Source organism: Molossus molossus, unplaced genomic scaffold (assembly GCF_014108415.1).
Source record: "Molossus molossus isolate mMolMol1 unplaced genomic scaffold, mMolMol1.p scaffold_m16_p_20, whole genome shotgun sequence".
NCBI classification, from domain to species: domain Eukaryota; kingdom Metazoa; phylum Chordata; class Mammalia; order Chiroptera; family Molossidae; genus Molossus; species Molossus molossus.
Genome location: NW_023425356.1, coordinates 41,970,276 through 41,986,439, shown reverse-complemented (window position 1 = coordinate 41,986,439; position 16,164 = coordinate 41,970,276). Strand labels below are relative to the sequence as shown.

General features: G+C 45.0%; 1 protein-coding gene across 1 annotated transcript in view; it reads right to left on the bottom strand.

Annotated features, from left to right (window-relative positions):
* COLGALT2 (collagen beta(1-O)galactosyltransferase 2) overlaps positions 1-16,164 on the bottom strand; it is a 74,149-nt gene that overhangs the window by 20,562 nt on the left and 37,423 nt on the right. The window contains exons 2-6 of the mRNA XM_036272598.1: positions 10,993-11,103; positions 8,056-8,173; positions 6,295-6,429; positions 4,064-4,268; positions 147-266 (exon numbers count right to left, since the gene is read on the bottom strand). Coding sequence (XP_036128491.1) covers positions 147-266; positions 4,064-4,268; positions 6,295-6,429; positions 8,056-8,173; positions 10,993-11,103 — 689 coding nt within the window. The remainder of the gene's footprint in view (positions 1-146; positions 267-4,063; positions 4,269-6,294; positions 6,430-8,055; positions 8,174-10,992; positions 11,104-16,164) is intronic.

Genomic DNA, 16,164 nt, shown 5'->3' with positions numbered 1-16,164 from the left:
TCAGAAGAAAAGAACAAGTGAATATCCATGTTTCTGCCAAGGCAGACTGACAGCTGTGGATTCCAGTCCTCGGGGACGGGAGAAGTGTCGGGTGTGGTCAGGGCAGCAGCGGGACAAGAGCCGTCGCAGGCCCTGGGGTCACTCACTCATTGCTTCTATCTGCACGTGGATGAGGTTCTCGATGTCCTCCTGCAGGGTCTGATGGGGCTTCAGGGGGATGGGCAGGTAGCCGTAGTGCTCTCGGTTGCAGAGGTACATCTGGATGCCTGAGGACCCAAGAAAGGGACAAAGCCGACCAATCAGAAAACAACACTTGTTCGTTCTCTGGTGACAGCCATGGAAACAGAGCTTGGCACTGAAATTAAACGTGTAGCTGTCTCAGGCACCGTCTGCAGACTTCAAAAGTGCTCCTTCATTAAGAAAGAATAACAGCATCGGAGTCTAATAAAAAGCCTGGGCCATTCTTCAGCTCAGAGGAAATTGATTTTTTTCTCTCTAAAGAAAAAGCATAGTTGTGGTCTGAAATGAACACCAAAGGCCCGAAGGGATCCAAAGGGAGGCAAGGAATTCCGGTTCCAGAGAAGAGAGCGCAGCACTGTAACCCACCTACAGGAAATAACGAGAATGAGGAATAAAATCCATGTTTGATATGGAAGCGAACAGGAAAATCCCGTAAGGCTGACGGATTATTAAAGCTGAATCTAGGCATGCACAGAACACAACATAAAAGCAAGGACAGTTAAAGTCTCGGTGACTCTCTTTGGTTTTCTTTCTTCTCTTAGAAAGCATGGGTTCAAGAGTCGATGGACACGAATCTTCCATACCAGATGGATAAAGGAACAAAGGAAGTCTGCACTTCAAGTCCTGTTAAGAACCTGCCAGAAATAAGCCCCAGCTCTCTTGTATTCAGCACTGGTCTTCACAGCCCCAGCTGGCGAACTCCGAGAGTTACACTACACAGCATCTGTGCTCAGCCAGAGAGCTAGGAGTGTAGGGGTCTAGATGGTCTCCTGGAGACCCAGCGACAGACAATCCTGACTAATGAAAAGATTGCTCAATTCAAAGAAAGCATCTGCCGCCCTGGCCAGTTTGGCTCAGCGGTTAGAGCGTTGGCCTGCGGTCTGGAGAGACCCGGGTTTGGTTCCCGCTAAGGGCACGTACCTCGGTTGCAGTTTGTCCCCGGCCCTGGTTGGTCGTGCGGGTGGCAGCCACTCGATGTGTCCCTTTCACATCGATGTTTCTCTCTCTCTCTCTCTTCCTCTCTCTCCCTCCCACTCTATCTGTACAAAGAATGGAAAAAATGTCCTCGGGTGAGGATTAAAAAAAAAAGAAAGCATCTGCCAAGCTCTGGTCCGTGTGTCCAGGCTTCTGACTTGTTAACTGCTAGAATCATCTGTGCTTTCCAGAGAGAGAATTACCTGCACGGAGCCTCTCTCTCTTGTGCAGATGAGATTTCCTCCAGTCGGCTGTGTCACCCGCCGAATCCGCTGTCTCATGGCAAGTCAGAAGCCTGGACACATGGACTTAACAAAGAAGAACGGGCGAGAAAGAGCCTCTGTTCCCTCCTTTGCTGACTCTGGCTGAATCCGGGCTGGTCCACCCCTCACTGTCACTTACCTTGCCTTCACCTAGTGAAGTCACTAGCTCTGCTGTTTGTCCACAGGAAGGCTTCTAGGGAACTTCAAATGAAAAGCTACCCTCTTGCAAAGTCATGATGAATTCAGGAAATAAAAGGAAAGTGATTTCATATTTAGATTGCCTCTCAACCCTAATGAGTTGAATCGTTTTACCATTCAACTTTCCAAAGCTTCAGTAAAAGGAAGAGAAGAGACCGAGCCGAGCTATCCATCAAGGGAGGGGACAAAAGAGGCAGTGTTCAGACACGCAAGGTCATAAATATTTACTTCCCATCACACTGTCTCATCGAGTTACTGTATGATGTGGAAGAAGGAGGAGGAGGGGAAGGAGGAAGACAGTTACAAACAACCTGGAAGATGGGGCACGGTGAAGAGGACCGTCAATGAACGAGAGGAGAGGAGAGTCTCCCAGGTTGACAGCGGTGGCACCACTAAGATTACAGTATATCAGAGGCTTCAGGACAGACATCATCATCAACACACAGAAAGAACATCTGTACTTCTCTTGTCCCGGCGGAATCAGCAAGCAGCGCTGGGCCTCCGACCTGATGTCAAGGTCCCGGAGGGCCTCTTGGGAAGTCTGACCAATAAAGAATGAAGGCCGAGCCCTGGCCGGTTTGGCTCAGCGGCTGGAGCATCGGCCTGCGGACCAGAGAGTCCCAGATTCGGTTCCCGCTAGGGGCACGTACCAAAAAAGGAATAAAGGCCGAGTGAGCAGGACAAGCCAAAGGCAGAGCTGAAAAACCCCTTCCCAGACTGTGTCGCTCTCCTAGCCACACACACGGTTCTTGGTTTAAAAGAACGTGTCATGATAATTTAGTGCGTGGGTCACCATAATGCCCTGTGCAGTGGCCGTGAAGGGGACTCTGGTAGGCAAAGGTCATTACTGTCATTGTTCGCAGTTCCCTTTCTTGGAATATCCCTACTTCAAGCTCTGAAGCCAAAGGCCTGGCACCGATCGAAGGCACGAGAAGGCCCTGCATCTGCTTTTCATCCTGGAGAGGTCAGAGCAAATCACAGACCAGGCGGGAAAGAGCGATTTCCACGAACACTGACACGGGAGCCTTCAGGAAAACCTCCAATCCGCAGGAGAACAAGAACTTCGCTTTTGCCCTGACACCGGCCTAAAAATGCCGATGCCTGGCCAAAGGGTCTCAGTGGCCCTGGCAGCCAAAGGGAAAAAATCAGCCTCCCACATTTCCACCAAATACTGCCCTTCCTACGGAGTCTACAGCTGAGGCGTGGGACACGGCGGGCCTGCCGAGCCAGCTGCGGCTCAAATCTGTATCAACATCCACCCTGCCAGCAACCTGCCTCATCTACTAGGTCTTGGCGTGATCCCCTCCACCCTAATTTATATGGCCACAGAGAGTTTATTCACCATCCACCCGGTTTTTAAACTCACTTTTGTTGTTAGTGGTTAAGCTGACTGTTTCTGGCTCATTGACAGTGGGGCCTGACTTCCACCCTAAGAATAAAACTTGGCTTCAGGGATGTTGTGTATCTTCCCGTTGAACTGCTCTGGTGAATTACATCCTCCCTGACGGCGTGTGCAGGTAACGCAAGAGAAATCACTTACATTCCTACCGACTTGTTTTCTTTAAAAATCTTACACTTGTCCCTGGAAATGCTTTCTTAGTGGTTCATGAAAGACATAAGTCTGGCTTTGCCTGACCTTCTGTAGGGATTGGGGTTGACTCCCCAGATCTACCCTCTCCTTCCTCCACAGTGAGAGAATCGGGGCTCCACACTGCACACCCGACGGTCTGAGCCTCCCCAGCTGTTGCCCTGTGACTAAGTTCTGGCTAATGGGATATGCACAGAAGTGACGTGTACCCTCCAGGGGTATGCTCCTCAAGGGAAGACAGTGCTGTCCCCTCTCTGGTATTCACTAGATGGCATTCCAGTGAAACTGGACCCGACAATTCAGGACGGTGCCCCATGCAGGGTGAGGGAGCACTGGAGAAGAAGCCAGGCCCCTGAACATTGCGGATCAGCCACTACACCAGCTAAGACTTTTGGAGGAGAAATAATCTTCCATTTTTCAAGTCTGGGGTCTTTGCCAGTGTTGTGTTGGGGTCACAGCTTCTGATGAATCAAAGGACTGCTATGATGAACAAAGAAATGCAGTAGCACCAAAGAGAACCACTCACGTGCCCATGGCTCCCAGCAGCACCACCACCACCCTCCCCTGCTCAATGAAAGGAGAATGGATTCTGGTAAGGGCTCAGGGTCACTGGTGCTTACAGGGACAGTGAAACAGCAGGTGCTGATGTGTCTGCTGCGACAATGTACTGCCTCTAACACTACCGGAAGAGGAAGCCCACTTCCATGCACAGCAGTGTTTTTAATAACAGGCACAGAACAAAGAGGCTGGTTATTTGCAACGTTTCCATGGGGGTGGTGCCACCGAATACTGACAGTACCTGCTTGCCGGCTGGCGAAGGCAAAGACGATGATGTCATCGAAGGTCCAGGTGTAGTCCTGGTGCGGGGGATAGAACGTCAGCTTGTCAGAGGCTTCCTTCCTGAGGTCAATTAGGAATGTGGAGTGGACCATGGGGACTGGAAAACAGCCCATCCGCTTCCATTCTCGAATCTGCAGGTAGTCCGGAGTCCGTTTATAGAAGCCCTGTAAGAGAGCAAGCAGGTGGGCTGTGTTCTCCGACCGAGCACCTCATTGTTCAGTCATCTGCTAGCTGGTTCCTTCTAAGTCATCGCGGAGAAGCAGCAGTCCCCAAAGAAGTTACCTTCACTCTTTTTTATCTTGGCCTAAGATTTCCAACTGAGCTCAAGAATCGCGATTTGCATATTAAACAATACTAAAAGGGTCCTGTTGTCAGAAATAATTTTGGTTTCAGCACATCTCTTGATTTCATAATTTCACAAAAGTATGTTTTATGTTGACTTATGATTGAAGCATGGATATTAAGAGGTGATAAAGCCGAGCAATGAAGAGCACAGTTCCTGGTGTCTGCCTGCCTGAGTTCAAATCCCACCTCTGCCACTTACTGTCTGGAGGTATTGGTCAGATTACTCCACCCAATCCCTCATCTGTAAAACAGAAATGATGGCCCTATCTTAAAAGTTCAAAGTGCTTAGAATAGTGCTAGCTCCGAGAAAGCATCAATCAATACTGGCTATTATTAACTTGACTACATTACATTGGTTAATATTTTTAACTCAACATGTAGTACTTAACACAGAAATCGAGTCTTTTTTCAGTGAAGTATTTATTCAATACCTGTATGAATTTAATGGTTCTCTAAAAGAGATTTGGATAATGATATGCATTCAAAATCTCTTGGGACTGCAGCAAATACTGTAACAAAAGAGGCGTGCCTCATCCAGTAGTGAGCCAGCGGCACTGACTGTTACATTTGCAGGAACTGTGCAAGCCAGCTGACATGTTGGTAGCTGTAAAAATAAAAATCAAGCTAATCCCCACCATCTAACAGAACCACAGATGTCAACTATACATAATTTTAATAATTATCTCACCAAGTAACTAGACTGCAATTTGCTTAACCTTTCCCTTGGCTTCAACAACATTTAAGTTGTCTGCATGGTGGGAGTATTTATACCATGAAAACTGGCAACTGTTACCAATCAGGACCTCCACTTCTGCCCCAGACAGCCAGTATTAACATTTATCATTTGGCCCCAGTCCAAACCAAATATAAAAGAGGGACTCACAATTTTAGCTCTTTGGGTGTGAGACCACATTTAACATATATATTTTTTCTCCTTAAATATATTTTTATCCTACATTGATATATACTACATTCATCAGCTTGTCTCTCAAATTCATTAACGAAAGAATAAAAATGTAACCAGCCATACACATTCACTGTAACAGATCTCTAAAAGATTTTACAATGGAAAAGAGGTGATGGAAACAAAATAATTCTCACTGTAGCATGAATTTTGTAAAAAACAAGCTACCATAGCAGTTCTAATTACTAGATCTCTTTAGAAATAAATTTGGCAACATATATCAAAGGTCATCAAAACATTTATACTCTGGCTCAGCAATTCCACTTCTAAGAAGCTATCCCAAAGAAATAATATTAAATACAGAAAATAAGTATGTTAATCACAACAGTCCAAAGTTGCAAACAACTTACATGTTTTTAAACTAAGAGAAAGGTTAAGTAAATTGCATTATAGCCACTTGATATAGTTATTAAAAACATGCAAATGTAAAGATGATTTCCCCCTTTAAAATAAAAACACATGCAAACTGTTATTTATCTATGATGTTAGAGTGGTGGGGATTAACATGACTTTTTTTCATTTTTAAATTTTTCTATAGTGTTCTTATGATAGTTTTAATGATAAAAAAAAATACTATTAAATTTTTAAAATGTCTCTGAATCAGGGAGAAAAAAACAAGTGCAAATCCCAGTAAGCTGTATCGGTTCGTTTAAAGCTTCTAACGCTACACTCATTAGAGTCTTTTCTTCATAACTCATTAGTACAGAAGCGCTCATGGGCTGTGGCCGTCGGCCTGGATCTGCCTCCTGTCCTGAAATCGTCTGCTCTGAAATGACATGCATCTTTCAGGGGAGGAAATGAGAAAAGGTTAATAGGGTGACCGCTGACCCAGGGCTGCCTTGTTAAAGCTCAGAGCTTGAGTTCATTAGCCAAAGACTTGCCTGAGGAGTGATTCCGCACCAGAAGTTCGAGTACAGGCCCCGGGACTCCAGCATGGGGGCCACAATAGTTTTGTTTTCTGCAATCATTAGATTGAGGGTCTGTGGATTCGTCAGGAAGTTGTCAACATCTATGAACTAGGAAAGAAAAGGATGAAGTCAGGTGAAAGGGTATTTTTCCATAGTGGGCGGAAGAGTAACCCTACACTTCCAGAGGATCCGAGGGCTTGCTCCTGAGATGTGGAACCAGTTATCCATGTCCTCCTTACTGCAACTGGAAGGCGTTCATTCACGCTGAGTACTTTTAGTCTGATGTCTACATGTTCAGCTCTGCACAAGGCATCAAGCAGTGAGCTGGTGCTACCACGCTGGGTGCACACACTTAACCAGGACCCAACCTACAGGATATTCATGGCTCCCAAGCCTTTAAAGGTTTATTCGAAAACACTTCTGGAGTGCCGACTCCAGATACAGATGGACAGACCTAGTTAGGTAATCTACAATAATGCCAAAGTGGCCCCAAACAGATCCATCAATGCTATTTTAATGTTACAAGTACAATTTTTGTTTAAAGTGCATTACATCAACCCATGCCAACCCATAAAGTCATTTCCCATTCATTTATAGGGACAGCATAACATGTTCTGTCATATAAAATAAATAATCACACTGAACTGTACACTTAAAAATGATTAAAATAGCAGATTTTATGTTATGTATATTCTACCACACACCCAAAGCAAATAACTAGAAGCTTTCATTCTTATGATAGCCAATCTGTTTACTATTTAAAAAATTTGTGGTTTAACATTTGTATATTTCAACGACATTTAAAGAGCTATACAACGTTAAGTATCATCAGGACACGTTGAAACATCTATGAAACGATTTGCGGGTGTGTGTGTGCGTGTGTGTGTGTGTGTGTGTGTGTGTGTGAGAGAGAGATAAATCATTGGGCTGATCTTTGTTGTGGTGGCAGGACATAGACCCAAGGTATTCCCTTTAGGAGCCAGGCTAGTGACAGAGAGATGTCAGTACGCTTAACGAAACAGTATCGGCTTTGCTTTATTGGTGCTATTTCTAATGCTATGCTGGAACGTTTGACAAAAGAAATAAATGGATTTGGGGGGAGGCACAGGTGAAGAACTTGGTTCCCCTAAACATGTGGTGGAAAAAGTCTCTGTCCTTCCTGGTCAAGATGGTTTCATGGAGGACAAGGACGGAATACAGTATGCTTCCTGATCAAGTCCAGCACATGGACCACCTCGAAGTTCTAACGGAAGGGATGGGACCTCTCCATGAGAGCAATTCTCCATGAGGGCCTAGCACACTGGGGAGCAGCCAGGAGGCCAGGGCAAGATGCCAGTCCCCAAACCCCTCCGGAGTGAAAGGGCATGGCATTTTGGTGCTGTTAATTTGAATCTCTTTTATATAATGAATATTTCATATCCACAAAATTCTTGTAAAAAGTTATCAAGACTATTTATATTCCCCATGAACCACAAAGATTCAGGTTTTTATGCCTGTTCTATGAAAGAGATTGAATAATTCAAGCGCTTACTTGTTTACTGGAAATGTATTTTGGAAGTGGGTCCAAGACGAAATCCAGGTACCCCAATATTAAATTCCCACATTCCCCCTGTGCCTCCATTAAACAGCCTCAACAAAGATTGTTTTGGTGGATCCCATGGGCCTAGTTTCTGGACAGTTGATCTGGGTGTATTCTAGATGATAATTGTCAAGAAAGCAAACATCTGATTTTACCAGGATGTAGTCTGACCATTTCTCCCTCGCAGTTCGAAGGGCTGCCTGTCGTAGTTTCATCACGTGGGCAAAGCGGGAGGCAGGCCAGTGCTTCGGGCCAATTTCATCAGGATAAGACCTAAAACAACAAATACCAATAGTAGTAGTAGTAGCTTATAATTACGGAGTGCCTGTGTATTCCAGGCCCTGGGTAGCCCCTCATTTAATCTTCCAACAATCCCAGCTTGAAGTAGATACTATTCTTGTTAATATCATCCCCACATCCTGCATGAGGAAATGAGCAAAGAGAGATCCCTGGACTCGCTGCTTACCATACGCAAGACTCTTTCTAGGAAATACTCAGTGGGTTCTAGAAGGAACTCACTGCATCCCTACTAGGTAGAACTGTCCCCCAGAATCCAAGAGGTATTGGTTCCAGGACCCCCGTGGGTACCCACATCTGCAGATGCTCATGTCATAAAATGATGTCGTGTTTGCATGTAACCTGTGCAACCCTCCTGTGTATTTGAAATTCTCTCTAGATTACTTTTAATACCTGATACAATATAAATGCTATGGAAATAGTTGTTATCCTGTATTGTTTAGGGAAAAAATAACAAGAAAAAAAAGTCTGTACATATTCAGTACATAGTCATTGTAGGCCTAGCTGCAGTGCCCTCCAGCAAAAGGTAACAATTTTCCCCGAATACTTTCGATCCACAGTTGGCTGAATCGCAGATATGGAGCCCGCCCACTGTGTTACTATTCTCCCCATTTCACAGATGAGGAAATCGATGTAGAGCAGTTTGTCATTTGCTTAATGCTACGTAGTTTATAAGGAGCACGGGCAGGATTTGAACCCTGACATAACTCCAAAGCTCATGTTCCTAGACACTTTAAAAAAATGACATTTTGGCATCAGATACATTTGGAAATTTTGTAGCATAAAAATATGAGTTTCCCAGGAAGAACAAATGTTTAATTTACTTGGGCACGTCTCAGTAAGGGATTCCACAGAGCCCAACACATTGATGCATCCCAGGTCAAGAGAGGTCAGGAAGCAGATGTAGGGTCCTTGGGATCTCCAGCAGCCTCCTCAGAAAAGACAGCCCAGGACTCGAGCGAGCATGGCCACAGAGGGAAACGGTTGGGGGACCCTGGAGCACTCTTCTGAAAACTCCTAATTGGCATGGACATTGATACTGTCACAGTGGCCCAAACTGGCCACCACTGCAAGTTCTTGTAGCTGTGCTGGTAATACAGGAGCCTCAGTGAATGAAAAACCACAAAAACTGCATAAGATGAATGAAGCTATGTCCTGCCAAGGAGTTCTCTGGGATGTCTTCCCCTATTATTGCTTCAATGAAAAGCAGTACAATCCCTGCTTTTCCGAATATATTGTCCCTCAAAATGCCTCCCTTAATATTTCTCACACCAACCTTGGCATATAATGTATTTACTTGAAAACTGGCTACAGAGAAAATTACCAGGTTGCAAGGTAGGTAGATAAAGTTTTTCTGAGCCATTCTAATTAAGCCAAAGTCCATCATAAGGAACTCCAGAAGAGTGTTCAAAATTTTTTATTGTGTTCATATTTTGTTGTAGTTAAATGGTGCTTGATATATGGATCACACTCTGGAACCTGAGATATATATGTACATACATATATAATAAAATAGTATATACAGAGAGACTAGAACAAAAATTTTGTCCTGGGATGGCACTACATTATAATACAAACTTGGCTTTCAGTAAATGACTTATTCTGGGCAAAAATTCAGGCAACTCAATTCATTCTACTTGTACAGTTCCTTCAGCTGGCACTGCAGCAGCCCTGGGAACACTTACAATAATAATATGTTTACCTGGGTTCTCATTCACTCATTTGTTCATCCAGCAAGTATCGATTTAGTGCCTGCCAAAAACAGCATTGGGGGAAATAGCATTTGTGTACTTTAGCCCCTACCAAAGAACTAAAAAATTTGAAGAAAAAACAAAAAGCATAAATTACATAGTTTGGGTTAGTTAGCTATATAGTTGTGTCAAAAAGGATGATCTAGAAAATCAGCAGCACAAGAGTTGAGAGGTAGATCTCTGTAACGGGAGTAACTAGCAACAGCTTACGGCTGTAGGTGGGATCTGGTGTAAGAGTCGGTTATAAAGAAGGAAGGGGTCTTCCAGGAGCAAATGCGTGGGGTTGAACATAAAAGGAACATTCTAAATAAAGCAGGTGTTCTTTGGGGAAGAATCAGGAAATATGGATGCATAGACATGAGGGCTAAGTTTATAGAATTTTTAAAAAAATATATGTCTGGGGTATTTAAACTTTGTTCTGTAGGTACTGGAGAGCTACTGGGGTGCTTTTAAAAGAAAAATTAAACCACACCATTTAGTATTTTAGGTGAGTTGATAGTGTGATGTGTAGAACACCTTAAAGATGGAAGCAACTAAGACACTGCTGTGGTTAAGATGGGAAATAACCTACATGGGCACCAGTAGGAGACTGATTACATAATTATGTTATATCCATACAATGGGTATGCCACAGTCATAAAAATAATGAAGAGGCTCCTTAACTATTACTATAGAATGATTACCAAGATATGGTAAGTGAAAACCAAGGTGTATGTAACAAGCATACAAACTTTCACTCTGATCCCTCAAGTTTAAAAGGTTTATACTCAAGATATGAATAAATAATATCACTGTTTTAACATATAGACCTCTGTGGTCATTTACTTGTGACCTAATAAGAACCTGAACTTGGCTGGCACCTGCCAGAGTAAAGAGGAAGATAAAAAGATGAAGATCTGTCACAGGAAGAAATCACTGGATACGAAGCTGAGAGGCCAGGAGAGGTCACCTGTGCCTCCGGGACGGGAAGTCCGAGTGGCTGGAACACTGGTTGAGGGAGGAAGCGTCAGTAACAAGCTCACCAAACGTTCTCTTGCTACTCACTCAGGTTCATCCATAGGCCTCCACTCCACATAGTGATAGACTCTCTGGACGTTTCTCAGCCACTCCCTGAGTATTTCTGTTGTGTTGTCCACATTGTGATCGGTGGCCACCCTGCACGAGAGAGAGCACGGCAGGGTTCAGTTATGCCATCCGAAGGAAGTGGGGGAACCCAAAGACCTCAGGTTACATGAAATAGAATGGCCAGTTCTAAAAACGGTGTGCATGAAGATGACCCCCGCACAGTCCAAACCTAGCAATGAATTTCTGAAGTGAGAGGTACTGTTTCAAATCACCCGGTGTGGTCAGCCCCTTCGACAGGGCCCGGCCGCCTGGAGAAGGGTACGTGGTTGTACTAGCGCAGCGTGAGCGTAACGTGAATCAAACGAGAGGAAGTTCGTTCATCTTCCTGGAAAGCATCCCACTTGCTGTCATTTGTAGTGATCCGAATGGTTAACTGCGCTAACGACTACCTTGCGTTTAAGCAGTAATCCTGTTGCCTTTCCCTTTCCAGTCCGCTTGCAGCTCAAACAGAAATTGGGCCAGCGCTGCTGTGACCACAAGCAGCAGAAGGCAACGCCGCAGTCACAGTCCCCCTGCAGAACTCAGAACCTCAGCTATCTTCACGGATCCAGTTTGGATTAACTTTGTCGTCACTTATACAAACGAAGAGCACCCCTGAGAGCCTTCAGATGACGTACACAAAGCTTATCTCTGGCCTACCTTCAATGTACAGTGAACTGATCCACTTGCAAAGGAGCTTAACTCGTTAAAAGAAACAAATATTTGCATATTATGTCGCAGAGCAAACTCATGCTGGGTATGAGGCCCACATCTAACACAAAGTCAGGACACGTAAGCTGAAGAGCTACACCGGTTGATTGGAAAAGAAAGAACGAAAGTAGGCGTTATTATCTTGAGGTAGCAGTCAGGCCAAAAATATATTGAGCATAACAGGGAGGGATTCTAATTCTAATAATTCTAAAGGATGTAATTCACATCAAAGACATACTAAATGAGGTTGTTTGTGCCTTCGTATAGGACAGGGGTTGGCAAACATTTTTTCTTTAAGAACAAAGTAAATACTTAGGCTTGCAGGCCACACACTCTCTGTCCTAGCTACTTAACTCAGCTGTTGTAGCAGGAGAGCGGTCATAACCAACACATAAAAGAATGAGCCTTCCTGTGTGCCAATAAAACTTTATTTACAAAAGCAGGCGGCTAGTGTGCAGGCTGTGAATCCCCGATATAGTGGGAAGTATTGAAAATTTCAAGGAAAAACAGAAGCACCGCTAATAAGAGACGTTAGCATACTCTGTCAGTGGAAGACGTGCAAAGGGGGGAAAAGTAAATACAGTATACAGAGCGGATCTCTAGAAACATGCTAGAGATGATATCTTCATCCCAAGTACACATGGAATGGTCATGAGAACTGACCAACAATCACATGACAAAGACAGGCTCTATAATATTGAAATAATATCAACGGCATTTTCTGCAACAAAACTAGAAATCAGCAATAAAATAAAAAACAAAAATATGCCATTAAAAACTCCTTACTAAACAACTGTTGAGTAAAAGAGGAAATACAAATCAACTTTAGAAATTGTAAAAATAAATAATGAAAGCACTACATATCAGAATTTTGGGATACAATGATAGCAGTGATCTGAGAAAAATGTAGTTTTATGTCTTTAAATCAATAAAAATAAGTAAGTTGAATTCCTACTCAAAAAGCTAGAGATAGAGCAAGAAAACAAACAACATAAATAAATAACAACAACGAGGAGAGAAAGTCATGAGGTAGAAAATAGAAAAAGTGCAGAAGTAATAAGCAGATTAAAATGTTGAAAAAAAACTTTCAAAGATAAAAATTAACAAAGACAACCACTAGTTAAACTAATCAAGACAACCCAAATATAAAAATAAGAAACAAAAAGGGTAAGGGGATTATGATTGACACGGAAGAAATTTTTAAAATCATAAGCAATTACTCTGTACATGTCAATGAAACATAAATTTAAAAAGTAGATATAGTGGGAGATTTCCTAGGAAGATGCATGTTAGCAAAACTGACTCCAGTGGAAATATAAAAACTAAACAGAACAATGTCCATGAAAGAAATAAAGAGAAAAAAAAACAAACCCAAAATATTAGAGCCAAATGGTATCGCCAGGGAATTTTCCCAGGTATCTTAACAGTCTAGATCTTTCCAACGCTAGGGGGCTTGTCCTCCAGAGCAGGTGGGGGGTGTGGGGATCCACAAGGCAGGTACTAGTGATATCTGAACCTAATGAACACACACACACACACAACTACAGACCAATATCTTCCCATAAATATGCTGCAAAAATCTTAAATACATATTAGCAAACAGAATCCAACATCCTAGTAAGAAAGTATTACACAGCATGTCCTAAGATTGTTCAGTATAAAGAAAATGTATTAATGTAATTCACTATATTAATAGATGAGGAAAAATCATAGGATTATCTCTGTAAACGCTAAAAAGATCTTGAACAAAATTGAACACCTAGTCCTGCTTTTAAAAGACCATACTACACAATTTTATTAAGCAACGTCACCCCAATAAATTCAATTAAAAACCATACTAAATAAAATTTAAATGGAAAGAAGGAAGGAAGGAAGGAAGGAAGGAAGGAAGGAAGGAAGGAAGGAAGGAAGGAAGGGAGGAAGGGAGGAAGGGAGGGAGGGAGGGAGGGAGGGAGGGAGGAAGGAAAAGTCATGGGAAGAAAACGATGCCTGAGATTCTTCCCGGGTCTGCGGGCCGACGCTCTAACCGCTGAGCCACACCGGCCAGGGCTGATGCCTGAGATTCTTACAAGGGAATAAAAGTGCTTGGGTTTTACTGGAATTCAGCAGGTCCTCCGGGGGAAGAGCCCGAGCATTACCAGCAGCAGTGGCTCCAGGGCCTTGATAAGAGCACAGGAGACGTGGGCAGCGGTGGCTTCTTCCATACATGTCAATCTCAGAGAGTAGGATTTCGTTAAACTCAATCCACAGTGCCTTTTGCTCTTTCTACTTGAGCTTTACAGGTCACTTCAGCTCCAAAAGTAACAAATAAAATATTTAATAGAGAGAATATTCAGCGATGTTCAAGAGAAAAAAAAATTGCTAGGCAAAGCATAGTGGAAGCCCATGCTCCACAGGGAACACATTTCTATGAAACACCAAATAACCTGAACCGATGTCCAATCACGTAAGTTGTAAAGAAAAACGGGGTAGTGTTGTGAGAGTCTATTTGAAAAATCTTATTTTGGAAAACGGATATTTAAACCAAAACGAGTCTTAACAAAACCAAGGCTGACATCAACTTTCCAGCCTCCTCTGGGGATCAGATTAGAAGCAGCTCCTCTTTCCAGAACAAGGTGTGGGAGGGCGGGAGACCCACGGGCCCACGGGGACATTCCAGCTGGGAGGGCGGGAGACCCACGGGCCCACGGGGACATTCCAGCTGGGAGGGCGGGAGACCACGGGCCCACGGGGACATTCCAGCTGGGAGGGCGGGAGACCCACGGGCCCACGGGGACATTCCAGCAGCGGGAGGGGGAGCGGGCAGCTGACAGGGAGGGACCCGAGTGAGCATCTTGGACAAAGATGTGGTGACGCGAGAAGTGGGAGGTGGGGGAGAAACAGCGTGAGGGGGGCTGGGCTCTGTCTAGCTCTCGATTGCACTGAGAAGTACATGTCAGCGAGAATCACCCACCGTGACACGCGGCCACAGGCACCGGTGTCCAGCGAAAGCCATGAAGCACTAAGAGCGTCAGGCCACCGTCTCGCAGTATAAGGCTGGCCAGGGCCACCCTGCCATTGGGAACCAGCTCTAATGCACGTGTTCTTCACTCCAAATATTATGAGTAACTTAAAACAAGGCCAAACTAAAAATATCCTGACTACGGTGTTGGCCAAAAGTTAGAATTCTGTAGTATTCCCAAACTACTTAAAAATAGTGTAGGATAACTTATTTACACAGCATCTACTTTTCTTCATTGTTGTTTCTCCAGGACTCGCATCTTTCTGCCCTCCCTACACAGAGATGCCTTCATTTCCTAATCATTTCAACAAAGTTGGCCTCGTTGTATGATGTTTATTTTCCTGGTGTACATACTAAACAACTTCAAACTCTAAGTATCACTACTGACCAACCTCCTTAGATAGCAGTTGCTTGGGGTATGTATGCAAAGATCAACCTGCAGAAGCACAGATTTCAAATATTCTTTTTATTGAGTGGAACATGTTTCCTATGTAGTTACTTCCCTGAATTGTTAGGGTTCCTTTTGTTCTGGGGCTTCCTCGGAAAGGCAGGAGTCCCCCAGCGGAGGTCAGAAGTCCGTCCACGCTGGTCTGCGATGGACCAGGCCAACCCCGTTCCAGAGGCCCGGCAGCGCCGAGACACCCGCCCCCCAGGGAGGCTCCCACTCCCCCAGCGAAGGCGAATCGACAGGAACCCAGGAAGACACTTCTACTGCTGCCTGTTCATGCCTCCGACACAGATGTGTTTCGGCTACACAACGGCGAAGGCACGCGGGCGCCTGCAGAACTGGGGGGCGCGCAGAGGCCCAGACGCGCTCCGGGGACACCAGGCTGCAGTCAGAGCTTCTATTTTCAGCCCCGCGGAAGAACAGAACAGTGCGGGACTGCCCGCTGCGGGACTGCCCGAGCAACTGGATGCCAAACTCTGCGCGGCTGGGATGGGTCCTCTCCGTGGGGCCAGGAAGCTGAGGACGCGGCGTGTGTGACCTGCTCGGGGCAGCCCAGGCGTCTCTCCCGACCCGAAGCTCCTTGCAGTCCTGGAAACGAGTGTTGTCTCGGGGCAGCCACCCTTCTCCCAGGCAGACCCCAAAGGCAGCCGGAAAGGGAGCAGACAGGCTAAAGGACCCCTTGAAGAAGACTGCTGTGCCAAGAGACATCTGCAAAGGGGTCTGCGAGTGATTTCCGCTCCGAGTCAAAGCGGATGCCCACTGTCTGCGCGTGCAAGCCTGCGCTGGCTGGGAGACTGCACTGTCTGCGCGTGCAAGCCTGCGCTGGCTGGGAGACTGCACTGTCTGCGCGTGCAAGCCTGCGCTGGCTGGGAGACTGCACTGTCTGCGCGTGCAAGCCTGCGCTGGCTGGGAGACCGCGCGTGCAAGCCTGCGCTGGCTGGGAGACCGCACT